Here is a 23,924-nt window from a genome sequence, read left to right as displayed (position 1 = left end):
GGAAGAGGTGGCAGTGAAGTGACATCAACGGAAGCGATGTCGAGTGAAGGGTCATGAACTCCTGCTGTCAAGGTCTCTAACTCTGCCTCGATCCCTGCCCTTCTGCACACCGCCTAGTGGTTGAGCTTTTTTCTTTAGATCCCATAAGGTCTATCACCCTTTCAACACTCTCCCTCTACGTGCCTCTGAGACCATCTGAACAGGTTTCTGTGCCTCTAAGCAAGCGCACCCTGACTGAGGCAGCTTCTCTAGGTACTAAAACAAGGCAGATGTTTTTCTGCTCTTATTTGACTTGTAACTAAAACTGATTCCTCCCTGCAGTTTGAGTCAATACTTACTTTTGAGCAAGAGTTACAAGAAATTTGACACACTGGTAGCAGCGACTGCTGTCCACATGGTTGCTGTGGTGCATCAGAGCTGAAGGAGGAGAAGAGCACATTTCAACAGCAAAGCCTCAACTGAGAGCGGCTCCAAGTGCTAACAGCTCTCCTGTTCTGATGACAAACCGTTCTGATGCGCAGACAAGGAACTTAACTAAAAGCACGGTTGCTGCCGACTCAGTAGGATTCCCCAAGTTCTAATGGGTAGAAACACTACTTTAAATAGTATTCAAGAAACACACGTGGCGGTGAAAGCTTGAGTTTTAGGAGAAGTGACAGGAACTAAAATTTATGTTGGCTGATTACTCACTAGGGCCCTCCAAACTTTTCCATCCACCAGGCTACTGACAGAAGAGCAGTGATAACATGTTAATCTGATAAACACAAATTTATGGTTTTAGTTCAGTTCAGCAAACAGACCCCGCTCTGTATTCGGGGATTTAAGCACGAGCAGGCTCCTCCCTGCTCCTGAGGAGCGTGGGCCGTGAGCGCGGGGGCCGGGTGCGCCCCGAGCAGGGCTGCTGCTCCACCGCGTGGCACAGCGCAACAGAGTACAGGCCTGCTTGCCTCACATCTCTTTTCCGCCATAAAATGAGGCCTAAATCTTCTCTTAATACAAAGCAAAATCTAAAATGACTCAGATTAACTGCAAATACAGGCAGATGATGGGCGTTCAATAGCACTATTTTTAACCAAACTTTTTCTAAGAAATGGCTCATTAAAGCCACTTTAGCCTTCTGAAAAAGAAAACTCTGCCAAAAAACACTGATGAGCAGACAGCAGAAATGTGGCTGCATTCACAGCACAGGTGAAAAGGCAATCACATTTCATGAGCTTGGCAATACCCTGAGTCTGAGGTTTTAGCTTTCCCTCCCCAATGGCTACGAAGTGGAATGAAAGGGTTCCTGAGTCAGAAAGTGGCCTTTAGCTTGTTGAAAAAAGTCAGAGCTCCCCTGAGTCTCACCTGACCTGGGAAAAGGGCCTCCAGCTGCATCTCACTAAGGGCAGGAGGCGTCCAGGGCGACAAGACCCTCTGACTGGAGTGAGGGGGCCCACGGCCCTAACCAGACTTGTCCTGCTTCCTCACTGACCTACGCCAGGAAGAGCAGTGGGGCAGACCCGGCGGAGGAGCCCGGCTAGAACACCAGGCCATCTGTGAGGACGTCACCACACAACGTTACTACGGACATTTCCTAGGAAGGGCAGCCGTACTTGCCTAGTAATCCGTTTTCTGTCTCAAACACAAACTTGACTCGCTCTACTTGTATGGGATCTTCAATGACCTGTGAGAGGAAGGAGCGAAGGCTGGTCAGTGAAGGAGGAACTTGGGTTATAGCCACAGGGGCCTTTCCTTTGTAATTCAAGAGATTAATTTAGTTTCTGACTCAACAAAACCCAATACAAACAAATGTCATGTCATTGCCATATATCTCAACAATATCCTAAATTTTAAACTTAAGATGAAAAACTATTAGCAATTTTGAAGATCTGCTCGTCTCCTCTCTGTTCTTACCGACCGCACCTACGGCTCTCTGTGGGCCACAGGACGGGTAGCTCATGATCCCAGGGACAAGGGAGTTCGGGTCCAACGTGTCCACCACACATGTGTCAAAGTGTTGCCACAGGCCAGGCCCCACCAGCTGCTGTGGAGGGTTGGCCACAGAGGCTGGATCTAGGTCTCACTCGCTCAGTATTTCTGGCACTGAACTGTGCACAGTGCAGTGAACTACGCGGTCTGTTGCTGAGCAGATGAACAGCACATGGCCCTACGCCTGGGGAGCAACAATCTCCCAAAGTCTGTAAAAGCATGAGGACCAACGGAGGCAAAGGACCAGGAAGAGGAGTTTTTATAAATGGTGTCCATGATGTGTTTCCTTGTTCAAAAGTGTTTATTAAATGCTTACCCTGAACTAAGGCCTCTATCAAGTCTCAGGGACCTAAGGGGAAGCCAGGCCCTCCTCTCCTTAAGGAGCCCCTGGGCTAGTTTCTTATCAGCTCACAACCAGCCACCAAATTCTATTGATTCTCTTTCCAAAACACCTCTTGGTCTGTCCCCAGGCCCCTTCTACCCCGTCTCTCCTCAGTACAGGCCTCGTTCTTCCACACTCAGATCACTGCCACACACTCCTGCATGGCCTTCCTGTTCCAATGCTGCCTCCTTCTTCAGTCCATCCTTCAAAACAACTGCTGGGAGAATCTTTCTGAGACACAGCTCAGGTCATCACTCTCCTGCTTAGAGCCCTTCCCCGGCGCCCCAGAGCTGACAGCGGAGGCTGCAAATTTAAGCATCTATGACTCCAAGAAATGAGCTAAGTGTGCTGGGTCTCAGACAGTCGGGAGCAGTGAGGACAGCGGGCACCAGAGGCCATAGGCCTCTCGGAGCGGACATGCCGCTACTGCTCGAGGCGACTGCGGCGTCCAGCAGATGGGATCACTATGGCCAGATTACCGGATTTCTCAAGGCAGACTAGAATCCAGAAATTAAAAAACAAAACAAAACAAAACAAAACCGTTTGGGCCAAATACAACAAGCATTAGGTGGAACTTGGCCACCAGTGTGCAGCCGCTGGCCCACAGGGAAAGTCCACACGCACTCGTTCCTGAAGCCTTTCGTGATCTGGTTGGGGCCTCTTTCCCCAAGCCCTACTTGGTTCCCACTCCTAGCCATACCACTTCCTTACAATTCCCCAAGCAAACTATGGGTCTGGTGGGAGACAGGGGCTCTGGGGCCAGCCGCTTGGCTCAGATCCTGGTGCCATCACTTATTAAAGGTGGCCTTGGGCAAATCACTCCATCTCTCTAAATTTCAGGTTCCAGAAAGACTGTATTTCACCGATTATAAGTAAACTTCTCCCTGATCTTCATATTTCCAAAATTGGGTCCTACAGGCGATTATACTTCAGTTTCATGGCATTAGTAGGACACAGATAATCAACAGCGTCTTAGACCTAAATGAACTGTTGAGCCTACAACTTACCTCAGGGCTACTGTGGTGAGGTCTAAACAGCACAGTATTTGTGCTCAGCACAGCCCCATGCACAGGAAGGCCCCCTCACCCCCGCCCTCGGCACTGCCAGTGCTGTGTACGTGGCCAGCTCCCTCGCTGAGTGGGACTGCCTCTAGGGCAGCTTTATTACTGCTCACTCCACCAGCAAAGCTCTAAAGACGACTGAGCTGAAGGGGACCCTGCAAGTGCAGGCCCGACGAATGTGGAAACAACACAAGCACACACGGTTCGTCACTTACGAACATTTGCAGACTAACAAACCCCTGAACTCAAGTGAGTCAGAATACTGTAACTTACCAGTATCTCGTGAAGCAGCTGGAATGTGTTCTTTAACTCGTGGGGTGGAGCTGTTTCTAGTTGGTTCTGAAACATTTTTCAAAAGCATAAAAATTCCAGTAAGTCTTCAGAGGAAAGCACGCAGGAGCGGCACTCGTCCGTGCAGGATCCCGGCCCTGGCAGGACTATCTACCACTAGCCGGCTGACGGGGGCAAGTCAAATGCTGAATCTTGGGACTAAACCAACCACCCCTACGGTCCTCCCAGCTCCAACACTCTGTGACACTGTGCTATGGGATGAGGAAGGAGGGGGGAAGGCAGAGAGGAAAGGAGAGAATTTTAAGTCACCAGACAGGCCCAAATTTATATTGATGTTTCATTTAGACACATCCTATTTTGTTTCCCAGAATGCACTGGGGCAACTATGAGATTGCAAATGGGAGTGCTCTGAGGCAAGCATGCGATGAGAAGTGTATGAGAAAGTCAGCTGATGAAACAGAGGAGCTGCCCAGACACACCAAGTGGAGGAGGTAAGTCCACAAAGCTCCCATTCCTTTGTGCGCTGTGCCCACTTCACACGTGCACATGGCGGACAGGACACCGCAGCACAGCACTGTGCTTCCGAGGTGCCAGGTCCAGCACTAAGCAAGACTTCACATGTCACACTCACTGACTCTTCACAATCTGTGAAGTCAAGTCACATCCCCTCCCACCCTGAGGAGGACTCTGCCTGAGGTCCTGCAATCAGTAACCAGCAAGGAGAGGGACTCGATCACCTCTGAGACAGGGCTGCACGGGGAAGCCTGAGGGTAACACGGTTTGGTAAGAGCCTGAACAAGAACCTCCGCATCACCTGCCACCTGTCAACACACACGTGTCACCATTACAGACCCCGACGCAGGGGAGACGTGTGGCAGGAATTTTGTGGGCAGCCACTACTGTACATGGTGTAAATTCACAGGAAGAGCCTGGAAGGACACACACCAATGTAACAATATTGGTCCCTGGGGTAGGGTAGAGGGGACAAGGCTGCTTAGTGTTGGTCAAAGTGGACTTTGGCCTTATTTGTATGTTGTAATTTTTCACAAAAAAAATGCCGTCATGCATTATTCATATAATTAAAAATTAAAGATTAAAAACTACTATCAATTCTGTGAGTAAGCTTAAGAGTTTTTCTAGTAATCCCTACAAAGGCAGTAAACTACATGGTTAAGGGTACAGCCCTGGAGCCAGATTGCCAATGTTCAAATTTCCACTCTGCCACTTACTAGTTGTGTGACCCTGGGGGCAAGTTATTTACTCTGTGCCTCAGTTTCTTCAACTGTAAAATGGTGATAATAACAGTCTTTCCCTCACATGACTACTTGAGAATTAAGGAAGTTAAATGTGCCACCTGCTTGGAACAGGGCCGGTGTGCAGTCAGTGCACCGTAAGCAGCAGTGGTAAGGACTGTACCGAGCAGAGCTTCCTAACGAACTACACCACTATCTCAGAAGGTGGGAAAACCCTACTTGTGATTTTTAAAATGTTGCCAGGGGAAATAATCTGAAATTGGAAAATGATTTCACATAAAAATGGTCACCAGGGCATGATTATTGACTATAAAGTATGATTCTTAATAGCTAAAAATTAAACGCCATGCAAACGTGCATCACTAGGAGGGGAATGGTTAAGTAAATTAGGGCACACGGGAGAAGGAAGTACTATATTCACTGGTAACTTTTAATGATATGGGAAAATATTCATAACGTCAAGGGCAAAAACCCCACAAAATCACAGACAACAAAATGCCAATTATGTTAAAATACATGCATGGAAAATAAGAGGAAAACCTAAAAGAATGTTTGCGGTGATTTCCTATGAATGGTGTGATTTTGAGTTCTTATTTTATTCTTCACTTTTTTTTACATGAGCATATCCTATTTTTACGATTAGGAAAAGCAGCTAAGGTTATTAAAAGCAGCATATCGCCCGGGAGCAAAGGAATGCTTTCCCAGCGCCTGGGCCACAGTCCTCGGCCAGCGCCGACCCCGAGTCCCACCTTGATGCAGTGCAGCACGGAGAAGGAGAAGTGCTCGTTGCAGAAGCAGCAGTACACCACCATCTCGATGAGTGCCAGCAGTGAGCCCGTCAGCTCTCGCAGAGCAAACATTACCTAGGGGGGCGGACACAAGCGGAGCAAGCTTTACCCAGGCCACAGCTGCCAACACTTTAACTGAAATTTACGCACATTTAGGATTGTCCACAATGCCTCAGAATAGGGCTTCCTAACTGCCAGAGGTCTAAGGAGAGATTCCAGGGTGGCCTACGTCTGTCTGAAATTTAACACAATTTGTGTAAATGCGCACCTTTTTTTCAGGAGTCACTTTCATCAGATTTTGAAAGATAAATGCCCCTACCCCCAAAATTAAAACAATCACTGATAGGTCCAAAAATTAAAAAATGTTAAGATAAAAACAAAAAGAGCTATACAGCACAACATTGTTGATGGAATTAAAAAACCAGTCTGTTAGACTGTTTGTAGATTCAGATACGTGTAAATCAAGCTATGGAAGAAGGCCTGGAAGAGTAATTCTCCAGAGCTGGGCGGAAGGGGCAGGGACTCAAGACTGCGGATGGCCGCACAGCATGCGCTGCGAGGGAGGGCTGCGGCCCACCTCCCTACCCCTGAGGGTCAAGGAGCCCGTGTGCTGCAGAGTGGCAGGATTCCAGGACCAGGCACACACAAAGAGACTGGGAACAAAGCCCTCTGATAATAAATGGAGGAACTGTGCTGGTGAAGTGCCGCTGACCTCCTCCTGGGATCTGGAGGGGTGATCAGCTGGCCTGGCCCTGGAGGCCCAATTCTTGGTCGCAGAGAGGACTGATGACACCCTCTCCAACTGATTATTTCTTTCTGACATATACATAGGAAGAAAAATTAATTTGAAAGAGTCATTTCTTCTCTTAACAATACTCTTCTTCATCAGAGTAACATGCAAAATATAACTAATAACAAAAGGTGTTTTTCCTCAAATAGGAGAAAATACTTATGGAAAAGGAAAACAGCTTCAGAAGAACAAGTACATACCTCCAGCAGGTAGGGCTTCCCTTCAGACAAGAACAGCAGGGCCTCCACCTCCTCGTGGAGTGGCAGCAGGGGGCCGGCGGGGGCAACGCTGACCGGGGGCCGCGGTTTAAAAATACCGGGAGCTTTGGGAGACAAAGGAACAGAAGCTGCCTCGCTCGAGGCCAGTTCTTGAAACGGACGACTACGAGGTAACGCGATTCTCTCAAGATGCACACACACGGCGGACGACCCACAACCTGCTCTCACACGCAAGAGGGGAAGCCAGACATGGAGGCAGGAACAACGTTCACCTCCTTCTTCCAACATATGCCCAAGTTGTAGGTGTGACTATGAGGATCCAGACTCCTAGTGATCCCTGCCAGGACAAGCTTCCAATGAAGTAAAAATATAAGCTGTATATAAAAAAATGTCCAAAGTGCCTCTGAAGAGACACTGGACAAGACACTTTTGTTGCTCAAACGACTATCGTCAAAAAATGGCCAACACCACCTCTGCTAAGCAGAATCAACTCCTATGGAAGGGGTCACCCCATTTGCCAGAAAAAGAAGGACTCACGCTCTCCTTTTCTTTCATCAACCTGTGTGAACGCACGGACTGGGCAGCTCTCTTTTCAGATGTCTGAGTTGGCGTTTAGGAAGCACACTCTACTCACAACCATCCAAGCGCTCCCCCAAGGCCCCTCCGGAGCCAACAAGCATTTCCAGACTCGAGGGGTGCGCTGTGGTTCCACCTAGTTTCCTGCCTGTCAGGTCTTCCCAGCCACACGACAGGAAGACCCGAGCACAGGCTGCGGCTCAGAGGCCTCCAGTCCACTGGCTGCTCTGCCACTTACTAGCTGGGAGACTGAGAAAGCCACCAAGCCTTTGTGTGTCCTAGTTTCCTCATCCACACAAGGGATAACACCCCTCATAGATTCATTGCAGAGACTAAAAACAGTAAACAGAAAGCCCCAGGGAAAGGCCCGGCACAGAAACTCTCAGTGCTGTTCAGCGGCTTTGTCGTATTATTGTCGTTACTGTTGTTGGTGCTGCCATGACAAGGCCTAGGAACAGCACACACACACAGTACACACAGGGTAGGATACTAGATAATGACCTAGACAACTGTCTTAGCCACACTGAGTGGGGACTGAGCTCTTAGTTCTGGAGGACAGAATAGGAAATGCTATCAATGACATCTTACATTCAAACACATTTCAATGACATAATTTACATCTGAGCCTCTTTAGTTTTACAAAGTACTTTGACATTTTATCTCATTAATCTTCATTACATCTGGGGGGTTACATTTTTAAATATTTCCATTTTGCATTGAGGATCAGAAAGGTCAGGTGGCTTGGTCAAGTCCACACAGCTAGGAGACTCCAACCCACACCTTGGCTCTTTCTGCCACCAGACCAGTTGTACCAATGACGGGAATGAACAAACTCCGAACTGGCCGTTAATCCTAGAGGGCTTTTAAAAAATTCTCATACATGCCCCCTCCCATTCCAATAAATGACTGACTTTCTCTTGTGACAAACTAGTAAAACAGGGTGAAGTTTAACATGAATTAAAATGAAAAATTTTAAGTCCTCCTCAAATACCCAATAGCCAAATGAGAAATAAGTAATATCCATTTAATTACTAACATTATTACTCTCCACGCATTACTGACAAATTCAGTATCTCTTCATCTTTCTAGTGTATTAAAGACATGTTAAATCTTACCAACGTTCCTTTGGGAAGAGACGTCTGAATGCAAAACAAGCAACGCCACCGTGTTGTGCAGGTTCCCAAATTCTCGTGCCTGTGCGGAACTCCACCGACGGATCTGTTCTCCGAGAAAATAAAGAGGACACTAGCGTTTTGGTTAGAAACAACATGAAAAGGAAGGGAAAGGATGTGCTGGTTCATGATATCTTGGGCACAATTCTTTCTTCATGCCTGACAGTAGAAGAGGTCAAAGTACAAGACGTCACAGGTTTTAAACTGGCTGAAGAGTGCTTGTGCCCTGAGACATCTGAACTCATATTCTAAAACAAATCCATTCACGTGCTCAGTTTAGGCACTGAGTGCTTTCCATGTGCCAGGTAATTTTCCTGTCCCTCAGCATAACGGGGACAGCCCCTGAGGCTGGAGATCTGGAGGCCTGGCCTCCACTGCCGCCACCGTGCTGTGTGGACGTGGGAGAGTTCTCTACCGTAACGAGCCTGCACTGGTCTAACAGCAGAGATAAGCTGCCTGTTCTGCCCCTCTTGGGGTTGTGAGGACCAAATGAAACATTAAAAGTGAAACTGTTTTCAATGTTATCTGCTCCATAAATGCAAAACAATATTAAATATGATCTAACAATATTAATTAAATATAATTTAAATGACACTGAATTTAAATCCATCATCAGTGTCAATGGAGCCCCTGATAGAGAGGAGCGTGATGTGAAAAATGGACACTGCAAATCTCAACAGAACAGCACGCCATGGTCTCAGTGCTGGTCTTTTTAACATGGAGGCGTCAGAGCGGCACGGTGGGACAACAGGAAGCCGAGAGGAGACCTAAGCAGCAAGCCCGTCTCCCTCACCCAAGAAAGGAACACTTCCCTGCGCAGGCCTGACATACAGAAGGAATCAGAGCTGGGTCTGAAGCCTGCTCCAGACGCTTCAGCTTCGTGACCTTGAACAAGTCACCTAATTTCTCTGCGCTTTAACTCCCGCCTGAGAACGGGGAGGAAGCTGCTCATGTCCCTGAACATATTGTGGTGTAGCACACGAAGGGGCCAGTTGCGTCTGGCACATAAAAGGTATTCTATAAAGAGAGTTTATCATTACTCTATGTTCACCTTTTTGTACTTTAAATCTATAGACACCAGAAATATAAAGGATGGGAGAAACATACCAACATAGGAACTTCAAACAGGAGAGTCATTTTCAGATACATCCAATTTACACAACCCTATTATTACAAAGCAACTTCCCTTTCATTTTCTGAATGTAAGTATTATGTCCGCAGCAACACCTTTCAGTGTGTGACTGTGCAACTTCACAGCCGCCTTCTGCCTTGTTCTCAGCATCCCACTGAGCAACTGCCACCAGCGCAGCCTTACTCACGGTCCCAGAGAGCAAGCGGAGGAGCCGGCACCACCTGTCCTGGAAGGCTCTAGAACCCCCTCAGAGCCCGCCAATCCTCCCGCGGCACTTGACACTTCACATTTTGACTGACATTCTACTTAGTTGTTTCCGTGGGTTATTACTGGACTAAATCCTATGAGAAAGCTGTAAAAATAACTGAACTCCAAAGAACATCAAAGTCTACATGGCACTAGTACCTGGACTCAGGAAATTAAAAATATTTATCATCTAATAAGAGAAACCAAGTGGCTGTGAGCCCACGGCCGCCCCTCGGGCTCGGACAGGAGGCCTCACCTGACTGCTGTGCCGAGCGGGCCCCAGGAGAAAGCGGACCATGTGGCGCAGGGCCGAGTGCCGCAGAAGGAGGTCGCCAGCCCGGAGCCCCTGCTGTCAGGGACAGTGAGAGTGACAGATTACATTATTATCCAGACAAAAACTTGTTTTAAAAACACAGTTAAATAAGTTTTAAGAGTCAGTAAGTATTATATTTTTCATATAAATATTATAGATATAAATACATATATAGATACATATAAATTTACATATAAATATTACAGTAAATATTATAATTTACATATAGAAAAACTTGTTAAAAATCTAATTTGAAAAACTCTTGAGTTTCAACAGCCTCATGCTGCTTTAGCACGGCTACTAAACGTGCAGTAGCCACCAGTTTTAATGCAGACTTCCACTGCTCTCCATGAGTAACTATACCTACCAGAACTCCTGCAAGTAATTTTAACCCACGAATTAAGACTTTTACGAAGAAACACTCATAAAACCATATCACATAGACCCTACAATGACCTAAATTTGGTCTAAATTTTTTCCATATATAAAACTCCTTTAGATTATAAATCTGCTGTATTAGGAAAAGATAATAGAAAAAAAATTTACCTTTTGTACAAAAGTGTTGAAGAGAAAAAAGTACTGAGCACAGTTTTTACAATTTTCTGGGACATCTTTATCCAACAGAGCAAGCAGTACCTCCAGTAACTGATGAAGGCTTTTTAACTGGTCAGAGGAAAGATGAAATTACATAAAGAAAAAGAACATAAGATGGACATTTGTCACAGGATTAACCTGAAGTAAATCACCGTAAGAACAAAAGGAAAGTGTGACTGATACAATCCAGTCTCAGATTCAGATGGATGTACGCTTTGGAGAGCAAAAACAGAATTACCAGTTTTACCTTCAGGGGAAGACTGTACTGCAGAAATAATTAAAAGGAAAGCCTAGCTTTGATTCCTAGCTTTCAGACTCAAGGGCACGATTCTACCGCCTGATGGGCGCATGTTCTCCAGAGCCAATTTCCTTGTGTCTCTTAAAAAAAGGGAGGGGGTTTTGGGGAAACATAGTTCTGAGTCCCTCCCTCCACTATGCTACTTCTTCACATAACCACAGATGCAAAGAATAAAAAACACAGACACAGGCAGAGGGGCTAAATCAAGCCAATGGAGCGAATGGAGAGCAACGCCTGACAGAATGACAACGGTAATGTCGACTCAACTGAGAACTTACTTGAAAGCCCGCTGACGCCTCATGGAAAGCTTTGAGAAACATTTCATCTGTTTAGAACCATTTTGGTTATCCCATTGCTTCTTCTTTCCCTCCCACCCCAACTATGTTTGGACAAGTCCTTGAAAAATTCATCTGTGATCTGAGAATTAAGACCAGGCTCACTACTGCTATTAGTTCACTCCTCTGAAGATGGTGTTCGTGGACTTCTGAAAAACTCCCACCCATCCTGTCACACCCATCACACACACAGTGACATCTGCCGTTTATGTAGCCCTTCACTTTCAAACTACTTCACAATATAAAGTGGGTGGCAAGAGGCACCATTTCTACCAGGGGGAACACAGACATAAAACACACGAGCTGGATGTCCAATAGGATTTACTGAGGCAAACGGCGTCCACGCTTAGGCCCTCCACCACGCCCTTCCCTTTCTACCATCTGCGGTCCCGCCTTTAGAGGCTGGTGGGGTGAGATGCTATGGCCTGACCCCATCTGCAGGGAGACTGCACTAATTCTGCCTTTATCCTTTGTTTGGGCTGGTACCTGGGAGGAAGCGGGAGAGTGAGAAGGTCCTTACGTTAAATGTCTTCAAAAATTTCAGAGCAGTGGTATCCAAACTGCCCGAAGCAGCAACCAGTGACCTATTTTATAGATTCCGGGGGAGGTTTTGTTTGAAAAATGGTTCTGCTATTTAAACCGACTGAAAACCACCACCTACGTAAACCTCAACCTCCCCGTGATTCCTGGAATTGAGAGAAAGTCTTCTTCCGGGTCCTTCCTAAAGGGCATATTTGACCCCCTTCTTCATTCTAGACTGAGCGAAGCTCCTGAGCTTGTCTGGGCTAACGGTGCACCCCTGGGGCAGGTGACGTGGAGGGAACTAAGTGCTCGAGTGCGAGGCCCCGTTTCTGGATTAATATCTTCCTTACAGGACTTGCTCAAGGTTGAACAGCAAAGCCCACATCTGACTTTGAAGCAGCAATTCCTAGAATTTGCATTTAGTTCATTGAGACACACTGTTTCCAGCCAATGTTTATGAGGAGCCAATTAATTTTTAAAATAACATTTTTCAAAGTTTTCCATGTAGTGTCAGCTGTTTTAAACAGCAAACTCGGAAAGTAACTGCTGTTTTTGCTAAGACTTAATAACAGATTAAATAATCAGACTTACGGTGTATGTCATTTATTTCCCTAAGACTTACAATTCGGGGGGACTGAGGAGGGTAATAAATACCACGGTTTGTTTTAGCATGTGTGGAACTGTGAATCAGAAAATACGCTGCAGAAAATATGGTTACAAAGAAGAAGTTCAGAAGAAGAGGCACAAAGATTAGGGAATAATGGAGACCAATGAAGGAACTATTTTGGCCCTTGCCCCTGGATGGATGGTATTACTTGGTTTGGCTACCAATCAAAGGTTTAGACCACGGAAATAGCTCATGAGGAACGAGCCAGAGCCAGGGGCGCTCCAAAGGTCCGCTGGTCTAGAGTAAATCTCTAGACTCGGGCTAGTCTCGGTGCAGAGAGATCTGACACAAACTCTCGAGAGAAGACGTTGAAGCGGGAGTGCTCTAGAGAGAAAATCCTGAACTGACCAATGCAGACCTCAATTCCTAGCCTGCCCTGACTTCTGGGATACAAGGGGAGGACAGAATGCCTGCTACCTGGCGTTGGTCAGAAGGTCAGCTCACAGAAGACACGTGATGTGGCAAAGTCACTCCAGTCCCAGGCTTTCTCATCATGTGCAATTTAAAAAATTCGGTAAAGACAGAATGTACAAATAAAATTTTAAAAAGGGGACCGACCTTATCCTGATAAAACAAGGCACTGTCTAGGGTTTTCTCCAGAATGGTGGCCACGGCAACTCGTACTTCCCTCACATTGCACTCCAACAAGAAAATCCTACAACAGAGAGAAATGTGGTGTGAAAAAGCAAGACAGATTTCTAAAACGCAACCTTCCCCACACGGGTGCCACCGAAGCGCTAAGAAGCAAGGTTCCTCCAAGATGCGGTTTGAGTCTCCTGAGAGCTCTGGCACACACCCACGAGCCAGCGTGAGGGAAGGAAGCCAAACAGGAAAACAAGACCCCTGAATGCTGAAAAGCAGATTTTTTTCTGCTGCTTCTTCCTCTCTTCCCCAAGATGAATATCTGTACAAGGGCAAACTTGGACTTAAAGTGATATGAGAGCAAAGAACCTGCAATGTTATAAAATCTACTCACTCAGGAGGAGTTCTCCCTGGCACCCTTCAATTTCTCAGAAGAAGATACTAGTTCAAGTTCTCAGTCAAGACAGCACCTCCTAATCGCCCTGTGCACCTGGATTTCCGTCCTTTTACTTTTCTTCCTCCACCCCCTCCCCTTACTTATTTCTCAGCCCTCCTAGAATCTGCTGAGGCAGAGGAGGACCTGCTCCCTCTTTCCTTCTTCTGTGGCGATGACGACGACGACAGCAGGTGAAGGCTACCAGGCATTTCCGCTGTATGTGGCACTTCTCGAGTTATGTCAGGTACAACACTACACGCTGCCGTGCAGGACCGACTCCAGCCCCTTTCGGCAGGGTGGGGGGCAGCCTCAGATGCGGCGGAGGGCACGGTCAGGCAGGGGCTCCCGCTCTCTGGCGCCGGTGGCCATGCAGCAACCAGGTAACTGCGCACTTCCCCCAACTCAGCTGTTCTTTCTCTGCTTTCTACACTCGCTTGGACATGACAGCCCACATTACAATTAGCAAAGTGAAAATCCATCTATCGTTTCTAACATTTCTTCACAGAAAATTCTTATTCTTTCGTGTGAAAGATTTAACCACAGCAGTCCCTCCTCATCTGCAGTTTCGCTGTTCATAGGTTCAGTTACCTGTGGTCAAGGTCTGAAAATATTAAATGGAAAATTCCAGAAATAAACAATTCCTAAGTTTTAAATTATGTGCCATTCTAAGTAGCCTGCTGAAACCTCGAGCCGCCCCTTTGTCTGGCAGATCCACCCGGTATACCCTACTGGCCTGTTAGTCACTTAGTAGGCGTCTGGATTATCAGATCGACTGTCGAGGTATTGCAGGGCTTGTGTTCAAGCCACCCTTATTTTACTTAGTAATGGCCCCAAAGTGCAAGAGTAGTGACGGTGGCAATTCGGATATGCCAAAGAGAAGCTGTAAAGTGGTTCCTTTAAATGAAAAGGCAAAAGTTCTTGACTTAGAAAAAAAATCATGCACTGAGGCTGCTAAGATCTACAGTAACTTTTATTAGAGTATACTGTTATAATTGCTCTATTTTATTATTAGTTATTGTTGTTAATCTCTTACTGTGCCTAATTTATAAATTAAACTTTATCATAGGAATGGATATATAGGAAAAACGTAGTATATATAGGGTTTGGTACTATCCATGGTTTCAGGCACCCACTGGGGGTCCTGGAGCGCATCCCCTGCAGCTAAGGGGGGACACTACTGTACGACATAATTTTGATGACCCAAGTCACGACTGTCCTGAGGCACTCTTTTCAGGTCTCAGCAGCAACAGCTGCTCTCGCCTCTGCTTGGGTGGAGCATCTCCATTTCCCTCCTCCTCTCTCAAGAGGATGCTGACAACCCTGCCCTCTTTCTCCCAAAAGGAAGATGAGAGTGGGGCTTTCTGAGGTCAGTGCATTTCTGTTCATTCTGTGTAACTGTTAATGCTACTAGTGACCTAATTCGAATTAGATAAGACCCTGTTCAAAATCCTCTAAGATTCTAAGTGGCAACTGGAAGAAAGTTTAAAAGATAACAAGTAATCTTGTAATATTTAGCTTTAGAGGCTTGATCAGATTCAGGCACAATTCTTTCAGAAAGAATATCTTTGGGGGTGCTTCGCATTTCCAATCACAGATATCAGGAAGCACCATGAGAATGCAAATGAGACCAGAATATGGGGAGTCCTATAGGGCAAATGACCAGTCTCCCTGCAAAATCAATGGCATGACAAAACAGGAGGTGATGAGGAAAAGGAATGAGTACAGATTAAAAGAGTCTTATGAGACACACAAATCAAACACTCCATGTAGAGCTCATCTGCACCCTGAGCTGTACAAACTCAATGAATAACACTTTGGAGCCATCAGGAGAAACCTGAACACGGCCTAGGTGTAGGAGGATACAAAGGGATTATTGTCATTTTTGTTTAGTGTGATAATGGTAAAGCACTTGTATCTTTTTTCTTAAAAAATCTTTACCTGTTAGAGATCCATGCTGAAACATTTATAGTGAAATTATATGCCGTCTGAAATCGGGGTAAATAAGATTGGCAAAGCGTCGACCATCTGAGCTGGCGAACGGGTGCGTCACTCTGTCTATTTTGGTGTATGTTTAACATTTTCCACAACAAAAAACTTTTAAAAGATGTAAAGTACCCTTCATGTTAGTAGTTTTAACTTCTTTAGGTCAAGTTTTACTTTGTTTAGATGATTTGCAAGCAGTATGTACTACTAATTTCATTTTTTACAATTATAATTACATTTAAAAATTGCTTTAAAAAAGGACTCTCCTGAGGGGCTGAACTGAGAGAGAGCACTCTCTTCACACTCAGTTACTAAAATACTGGGACAATAGATATTTATTTTTTAGTTGTAACAATGATAACCTAAGTTATCTTGAAAGTTCTAAATAAGTAACTAGAGAGAGGAGAATATTAATTCTTCAAAAATATGAAATCATAGCATTTGATAGTTATGAATAATTGGGCTATATAAAGAAAGAGACAAAATATATTAAACACTACCAGAAAAATTGAGACTAGGGAATTCATTGGGATTCTTGACCATCAGGAATTCTAAGAAACCAAAACATACTACACAAAAGGAAGCTACTGAGTTTCTCTGGAGATATTTAAAAGCAAACCTACTTGGCTATAAGGGAAGGAACTAAATATCTGCCATGTTCCTTCCAAACGGGTGCTGATTCTATGACATTCTACTGCCTAACACAAAACTCACGAGTCCTTCTATCGGGAAGACATTTTGGAATTAAGCTAGAAAAACGGGGGAAAGGTGATCTCTAATGCAAACCTAAAGGGATGGCAGATAACCGCAAAGAAACATCTACTGTTCTCTCTTTATGAACCATACGCATGTATACATGCACATATGCAGGCACAAATATCTGAGTGCTTACTACCTGCCAGGCGCTTTGTGTACAGCAGGGAACCAAAGAGAAGCAGCTTCTGCCCTCAAGAAGCCTAAGCTGAGGGGGAGACAGGCAAACAGAGCAGACTGACAGCAGAGCCGCTGCAGACGGCTGAGCGGAGGGAACAGCCTCTCGGACGTCGGAGGGCTGAGAAGGCGCTTCCGCAGAGTGTTCCAGAGGGAAGGAGTAACAGGTGCAAGGGTCTTTAGGCAGGAAAAAGCTTAGTGTGTTCAAGGAATCAACAAGCCAGTGAATGACAGGGCAAGGAGGAAAGTGAAAGAAGGCAGGCCTGGAAGGACAGACAAGGCCATCTTCAAGTAAGGCCTTGTGGGTTCCGGTAACCCACGAGTGAGATGGGAATCCACTGAAGAATTTTAAGCAGAGAAGTAACATGATCTAATTTGTTTTAAAAAGAAAACTTTGCTGCTGTATGAAGCAGAGTGGAGGAAGGAGAAGAGGAGACATCAAGTAGGCAAAAAAAATGAATGCGTGAAGCTGGTTCCTAGAGAGGAAGGGGATGTGGGATCATAAGTTTCAATTATATCTCTAACTTGCCACCAGACTGTGATCTCCTGCGGGAAGGGACTTGCATTTGTGAATTTCCCGTTGTCTGTTTAAATTGGGGATACCAGAGGACAAACGTATGCTGACAGAAATGACCCAGAAGAAAATTCTGGAAGGTAAAGATGCAGGAATGAGAGTTGATAATTAAAAGGCAACTTCCTTGAGAAGGTTTGCTCATGTTGAGATTCATTTTGAGAGGAGAGAGGATACTTCCTCCATAATAACAGGAGAAAAAGAGAAGACTCTGGTAGGTGTGTGCCACCTACGATGGGGATGGGGGACTGCTCATCTGTTACCCCAACTTTCTCAGGGAGGAGGAGGCAAGCTCACCGGCTAGAAGTAGGGCGAGCCAGCAGGGCACATTTGAGGGGTAAGAAGGTACAGGCGAGGCAGAGAGAAGGAAGAGCCTGCTGGGGACAAAGGAGATCAACTCTGAGAGATCAAGGTGCTCCCTGGTGCCCCACATGCGCTGAACTCCCTGAGCATAAGAGAAGGTGACTTGACAAGGATGATGGGGAGTAAGGTGTGAACATTCATCGTGACTGGAACATCTTGAATTTTCACTGAAAAAGCAAATTATTTTTATTACAGGTACACAGGTAAATATACTATCGCAGGTAACATATTATTAGGTTTTTGAAAAACTGTATTTTAGCCAGAATCCAAACACTGTTAGACAATACTGTGGATTGTGCAGTAACCTAGGATTGTTGACCTCTTTGCCTTGCCACCGGACTGTGAGTCCCTGATGGAAGGAACCTGTGTTTCAGAAGCCCTGGAGCCACAGCAGAGCTTCAGGACGTGCTCGCCTGTGAGCACCGGGCTCTCCTCGCAATCACTCAACACTCGTCTGAGTCTAGTTCAATGGAGATGATTTTGGGAAGAATGATTTTGGAGTGATGAATAATTTCCTCACTGATTCATCAGTGAAGACAGTTTAAAATTGATTCCAATCACAAAAATAATTTCAAGTTGAAATAAAAAGAGTTACAAGAAACTTCAGCATTAAATCACTGGAAGAGACACAAATGTCTTTCAAATTAAAAGATTGTGACACTTACTTTATCAATTCTCGTCCTTCAGAACTAATAAAATATTCAACTAGCCACTGACAAGCATCAAAACTTTTTGAAAGCAATGCTTCAATAGTGGCAATCCATTCTTCAGTGTCAACCCTTTAAAAAAGCAAAGACAGCGATGTTAGAAAGCCCCAGCAAATAGCACCATGGAGTGTCATTCCACATCTTGAGGGGGTGGAGGACTAGTGAAATACTCCGTGACTGCTGACTAACACGGCTCCACGCACCCCAGGAGCCAGGGCTGCGCACGCTTCGGTACTTGCGGTGTGACTCGCTACCCCACGCCCAAAAACGTGCGAAGAAGCTTAAGTCTTACACTTTAACTTTTATCTTCTGCATCTTCCTCAAACAGCTTCAACTGGGAAAAAACACCTGAACTGTAGCACTTTGCTTTGTTTAATTAATTTACATCACAAAATGCCAACTTTCAGAATAGGTTACTACCATCAACATTTTTATACTTTATTGCTACAACCATTAATATCCTACTTTATGAAATAGAAATATTTGGGCAGGAAAAAAGGTGTAACAACTATACTGCACATGACCTCACACAGCCCCCCTCCAGTCCCTCATACCCGAAAATACTAAGTATAAACAAAACAGAAATGCTGTGCAATGTGCAGCACCTTGAGCAAATTTCACAAATAAAAGTAACCAAATAAATGTCCTCAGTCAATTCTATGCCAGACATTAAAAGAAGGGAACACATTATTTCTTCTTTTTTAATCATATAATAAAGACAGATACCGCTTACTATCTTTGATTATTACGAATAAAATGAAGTTGCCATTATATCTGTTTTCTTCTCAAGAGTTTCTTGACTGCAAAAATCCTTCCAAAAGCCTCTCCACACTTGGAGAAGCTCACTGTGCTAGCAAGAGAAAGAAGACTGAGAGTGTCAATGGTCTTCTAACTGTAACGGGTCTCCACACCGAGTCTCTCTTCGCTCCACATATATTCTACAAACCAACACACAGTTGCTCTTCATCTTCCACTCACTCATCACAGAACAACTATTTACCCAGAACGTGTAATGCATCAGGCACCTTACCACGCACTGAAGATGAAAACCAGTGACGAATAACACGCCAAGTCCAGAGCTCCCACTGCACACGCTGCCCCGTTCAATCCTCTCCGTGATTGCCCACTGAAAAAGCCCAAACCCCCTCCCCCTCTCTCCACGAGCGCACTCACACCCAGCACTCGGTCGCACCTCAAGCAGTCCCTCAATGCACAAGTAAAACAGCAGTCAGTCATTTTCAGTTCCGTTTAGTAAGGCAAATCTTGCCCATTACTCAGGTTCTTCCCCCAGGGACCCAGAAAGATCCCTGTTTCTCTATTTTTGGCTTTCAAAATCCACTGAGAACATCAGTGTTTTTAACAGCTACCTAATCCCCGTATCTGGATAGGATTTTGCCCAATTTCCAAAGATGTACAGCATTGATGCTTTGCACCACAGTTATTTCCTTTTTTGTTTTATCTATCTTTCCTACTGGATTAGAAATTCCTTAAGATAGGAACCAGGTCTTACATCTTGAGTATATCAGGTAGTTGCCCTCATATACTTAAAATGACGTTTTGAAAAGTTGAACTTATAAATTCAATTTTAACTAAATTCATCAGTGCCTCCTGTCTTAACAGACTATCAAAACATACAACTGCTTACCTGAGTTTTTTCTTTGTCCGTAGGTAAGTCTGAAAAAGGAACTGGATGGCAAGCTGCAAGCTCACCTTTGCCATGCAAGGATAGTACGGATGCTTTAATTTAGTCTAAGAGGGAGGCAGAAAAAAGAGGACATTTTTCACAGAAGTTTTATAGACTATTACACATTGCTATGAACTGAATGATTACACATAAAGTTAAATGATAAGAAAAATCTACTCAGTTAATTACAGAAAATTTCCATTTAAATTTTTAAAAAGGTTAAGGAAAGATGCTGTCTTCATTTCTTTTATGAAGCCCTCTCAGAACAGAGCTTTTAGATCACAGGATGTTAAGTAATATCAAGGTACTAAGAAAGCCTTCCCCTTATTGGCAAATTATAATCACAGTACTCAAGAAAAAGACGTCCTTGGAAGTTAACCTTGAGTCTGGTGACATCTGCCTACAAAGCGGGATCAGTGACCCTCTACCAAGCCCAACACACACCGACACCACCTCACGGCCACTCAGCGTCAGGGTCACTCTTACATTCTTTAGAAACTTAAACAAGAGCACCTAAAAAAGCCAGCATTTTGAAAGCCACAGGCACTCATAACCTGCATGACACACTCTGAGCACTGCCAGGGTGCAGCGTCGCTCAGCGAGCGACGGCACTGTGGTGACCGTTTTGCTTCTGATCTGAACACAGACCACCGAGTGCGCGGTGGGCTGCTGCTGCACCCGGGGGAAGACATTCACCAGGGCCTCTGACCCCTGAGCGGCAGTCCACCAGCACTTACAGCATTCAGTGACGCCAAAGACAAAACAAAACTGAAATAGTCACTACTGTACACATCTCGATTCTTCATAAACTTGAGGTTTTCATCTCTCACCATCTACAAAAGAAAATTAGAAATTATTTTTAAGAAATAAGGTAAAATATTCATTATGTGGAAGACATTTTCACTGATACATTAGATACAGAGGGTTCTATATGAGGTAGAAAGGGCTCATAAAAACCCTTCTCTTGGGGCTAGCCCCGTGGCCGAGTGGTCAAGCTCGCACGCTCTGCTTTGGTGGCCCAGGGTTTCGATGGTTCGAATCCTTGGTGCGGACATGGCACCACTCATCAGGCCACGCTGAGATGGCGTCGCACACGCCACAACTAGTAGGACCCACAACTAAAATATACAACTATGTAGTGGGGAGCTTTGGGGAGAAAAAGGCAGGGAAAAAAAAAAAAGATTGGCAACAGTTGTTAGCTCAGGTACCAATCTCAAAAAAAAAAAAAACCCCTTCTCTCAAGCTTTGAACTTTTTAAAAAGGAGAGGAACATCTTCCTTTCAAATAGAAGTTGTGAAAAGGCATATTATTATTCATTAAACCAAACCCTTTTGGGAAATTTAGGAAAACCATCATGTGAAGGAGAAGTAAATGCTAATCCATTATTTTGGGAAGGAAGGGCCGAGCAGAGCTCTTCCAAGTACAACTACCTCCACGCTTCCCTGCGGCAGACGGCTTAGTTCTCTCTCTTAATGACACTCTGCATTTTTCCTAAATTCTCTGGTTCTGGCTACTTAGCTCTTGCTTACTTAGTGCATAAAGTCTGGACTGGGTAGTCGGACAGTTCTGAATTTAAATCCTGGCTCTGTGACATTGGCAGGTTATTTCTCCTTTGTTTGAGCCTCAGTTTTCCCATCTGAAAAATGGCAATAAAACCTGCTACTCCACGAGAGTGTCTGAAGAACTAGGGACTTGTTTACAGCAGGCAGCACAGAGCAGGTACTCAGTAAGTGACAGCGCTCACTGTCGTATCAGTTTTACCCAACAGCCATGAGCCTGATTTCTCTCCAGGTCCAGTAAGTTAATCTCAGTGTGTTTCTTTTCGGCCCACTCCCTCCCCTGTTTATCTGTGGCATCGCATAGTCACACAGCAAGTCAGGGATGGCGCTGGCCAATCTTGAGTCTGCAGCCACCTCTGTGGCCTGGCATGAAACAGCTGTGAGACAAGGTGGTCAGAAGACGTGGCCCCAGAGGTACAACGAGGTAAGAAGGCCGGCGGGAGTCTTTGTGGACCTAGCAGATGGATTCTGACACTCACCTGGATTTTCTCCCTTAGAATTTTTTATACAGTTCTTACCTGGTATATTCGAACAGGCATTTTCTCTACAAATAGTCCTTTCTTCTCCCCTTTTTTAACCAGCTTGGTTAGAATAGAGAGCCGGTCATTGTTAGGTCTAAGGGGCCGAGGAGATGACTGAGGTGAAATTTCTGGTGAAGACGGCGCTGACCTGAGACATGGAATCAGAAAACTGTCTGTCTAGTATTAAGTGGCTAATATTGTGTTAGTGGTTACTACAACCTGACAAATTTACATAAACACAGCACCAGATTTTAAAACAAACTGCATACTTTCCTGATCCAACATAAAATGCAAATTCACAGACAACAGAACCTCAAAAAACTTTCTGACAGTGCTGGCACAGTGCTATACTTTGGATGTAAAGTGTATTTAACAAATGCTGAGATTTTTAAAAATCTCAATTTTAGAATGAAATAATTTATATGCAAGCTTCCAAATACAAAATAACATCTTGCCAAGGAAATAACGACCAGGTAGCAATAAGAAGAAAGAAAAGGGGTTGAGGGATTTACTTATCTTCTTAGAATTTCTCCCTAGCTTAGCTGGTTACGTCTACATCTCAAACCGTGTACTCTGAATCAGTATCACCCACTGAAATCACACAGCAAATTACACAGAAGAGAGACTCACAGAGAGAGGTCCTCGGCCTCCTGCCGTACGACGCTGACCCGGCTTTTCTTTGGTAGGACGGGGGAGTTCTGATCAGACACCCTTTGGTAGAAGAGCATATAGGCATTCCAGTATCTTCGGCGTACATCAGTATACGGGTTTGCTTTAACAAGACATTATGGAAGACGTCTTTGTAAATAAAAAAATTTTTCTTGTCCTGACAATCTAAAACAAAGAACCCATAAAGCCAGCAAGGAAGTTCTTACTAGCGGTGTTAACTGTGCAGTGTGCATACATGTGTGTCTTTAGAGAACTGCTGAGTCACTCGGAAGGTGGTACAGAAGGGCAAGGCGTAATGGGTTGTGTGGCAATGGAGCAGGGCAAGAAGGTGACTGTTCCTAGGCAAGTCTAAATTTAATCAAAACGCAAATCACCTTTAAAAAATAAGTTCTGCGGCACAGGATGGGATTATAATTGGCCTCACTTAACTACTTCTGCATAAAACAGCCAAATCTAGGTAAATTTTGGCAAGAGTACTATATCTGACCCTTACAGGTTACCATCTCTAGATGTGTGGCTACCATGATGTGGCATGGAGACCTGACACAGAGGATCTAACACAGGTCAAAATTCAAAGATGCTCCTAGACTACTTCAAGATCAGGTTGCAGAAATGCCGAAGTCTGCAAAAAAAATTTTTTTTAATAGCAAATTCTGACTGGATTTTGTGATGTACTTTTCCTTCTGGGTGGGGGCTGTGGGGGGAGTCCTCTCCACACTGCGTGACAAGTATGGTTTTAAAGACACAGGTGCTAGAAACGTCTTTGTAATGAATCACACCACTACATAAGTGAAAGGAAATTTGAAAGTTTTGTGGACTACTTCCTCTGAAACTATTTTTAAGGCTGAAATTCTGTTTCCATTCATTTCTCTTTGACGTTCGCTGCTTCTTCTTTACTCACTCCCCCACCACCTCCCCCAGGTGTTGTCTGGAATTACTTTAAAAGATTTTGTGAGCAGCTTAAACATTTTCATTCTGGCTATCTATATAACTAGGGCAGTAGCACATAAAAAACAAATTTATTTTTATGTAAAGAACACAGCTTCCAATTTGATAGAAAAGTGTAAATCAAAAAATAAGACTACAGGAAGATAGCTGTTTGTCAGTACTTACTTTGATCATACACTTTTGGTCGATATTCTCCTCCAAAGCATTCGTACTCGAGGGTCTCATCGTTGAGGTCGAATTCTTCTATAACTGTGTCATTAAATTTATACCACTTTCCTTTTCCACATCCCCTAAAACAGAGAGATAAATCAAACATTATAAGGTTAGAAAACAAGTATTTCCATCCCTAGCATTTATCTCTACAT

The 23,924-nt window shown here is 44.7% G+C and overlaps 1 protein-coding gene across 10 annotated transcripts in view; it reads right to left on the bottom strand.

Annotated features, from left to right (window-relative positions):
• Positions 1-23,924, bottom strand: part of USP24 (ubiquitin specific peptidase 24) — a 139,269-nt gene that overhangs the window by 8,085 nt on the left and 107,260 nt on the right. For 9 of the 10 annotated variants that reach the window (XM_023629160.2, XM_023629183.2, XM_070247715.1 and 6 more), the window contains 15 exons: positions 23,725-23,849; positions 22,573-22,714; positions 21,940-22,090; positions 20,600-20,695; positions 19,824-19,927; positions 18,137-18,250; positions 13,165-13,261; positions 10,737-10,853; positions 10,134-10,226; positions 8,443-8,545; positions 6,734-6,855; positions 5,705-5,818; positions 3,685-3,750; positions 1,597-1,663; positions 339-417 (listed from right to left, as the gene is read on the bottom strand). In XM_023629160.2, coding sequence (XP_023484928.1) covers positions 339-417; positions 1,597-1,663; positions 3,685-3,750; positions 5,705-5,818; positions 6,734-6,855; positions 8,443-8,545; positions 10,134-10,226; positions 10,737-10,853; positions 13,165-13,261; positions 18,137-18,250; positions 19,824-19,927; positions 20,600-20,695; positions 21,940-22,090; positions 22,573-22,714; positions 23,725-23,849 — 1,590 coding nt within the window. Of the gene's footprint in view, positions 1-338; positions 418-1,596; positions 1,664-3,684; positions 3,751-5,704; positions 5,819-6,733; positions 7,089-8,442; positions 8,546-10,133; positions 10,227-10,736; positions 10,854-13,164; positions 13,262-18,136; positions 18,251-19,823; positions 19,928-20,599; positions 20,696-21,939; positions 22,091-22,572; positions 22,715-23,724; positions 23,850-23,924 lie in introns of all 10 variants that reach the window. The other variant, XR_011431013.1, reaches the window with a different exon arrangement.

Source organism: Equus caballus, chromosome 2, assembly GCF_041296265.1.
Source record: "Equus caballus isolate H_3958 breed thoroughbred chromosome 2, TB-T2T, whole genome shotgun sequence".
NCBI classification, from domain to species: Eukaryota; Metazoa; Chordata; class Mammalia; order Perissodactyla; family Equidae; genus Equus; species Equus caballus.
This window is presented reverse-complemented; position numbering and strand designations above follow the sequence as displayed.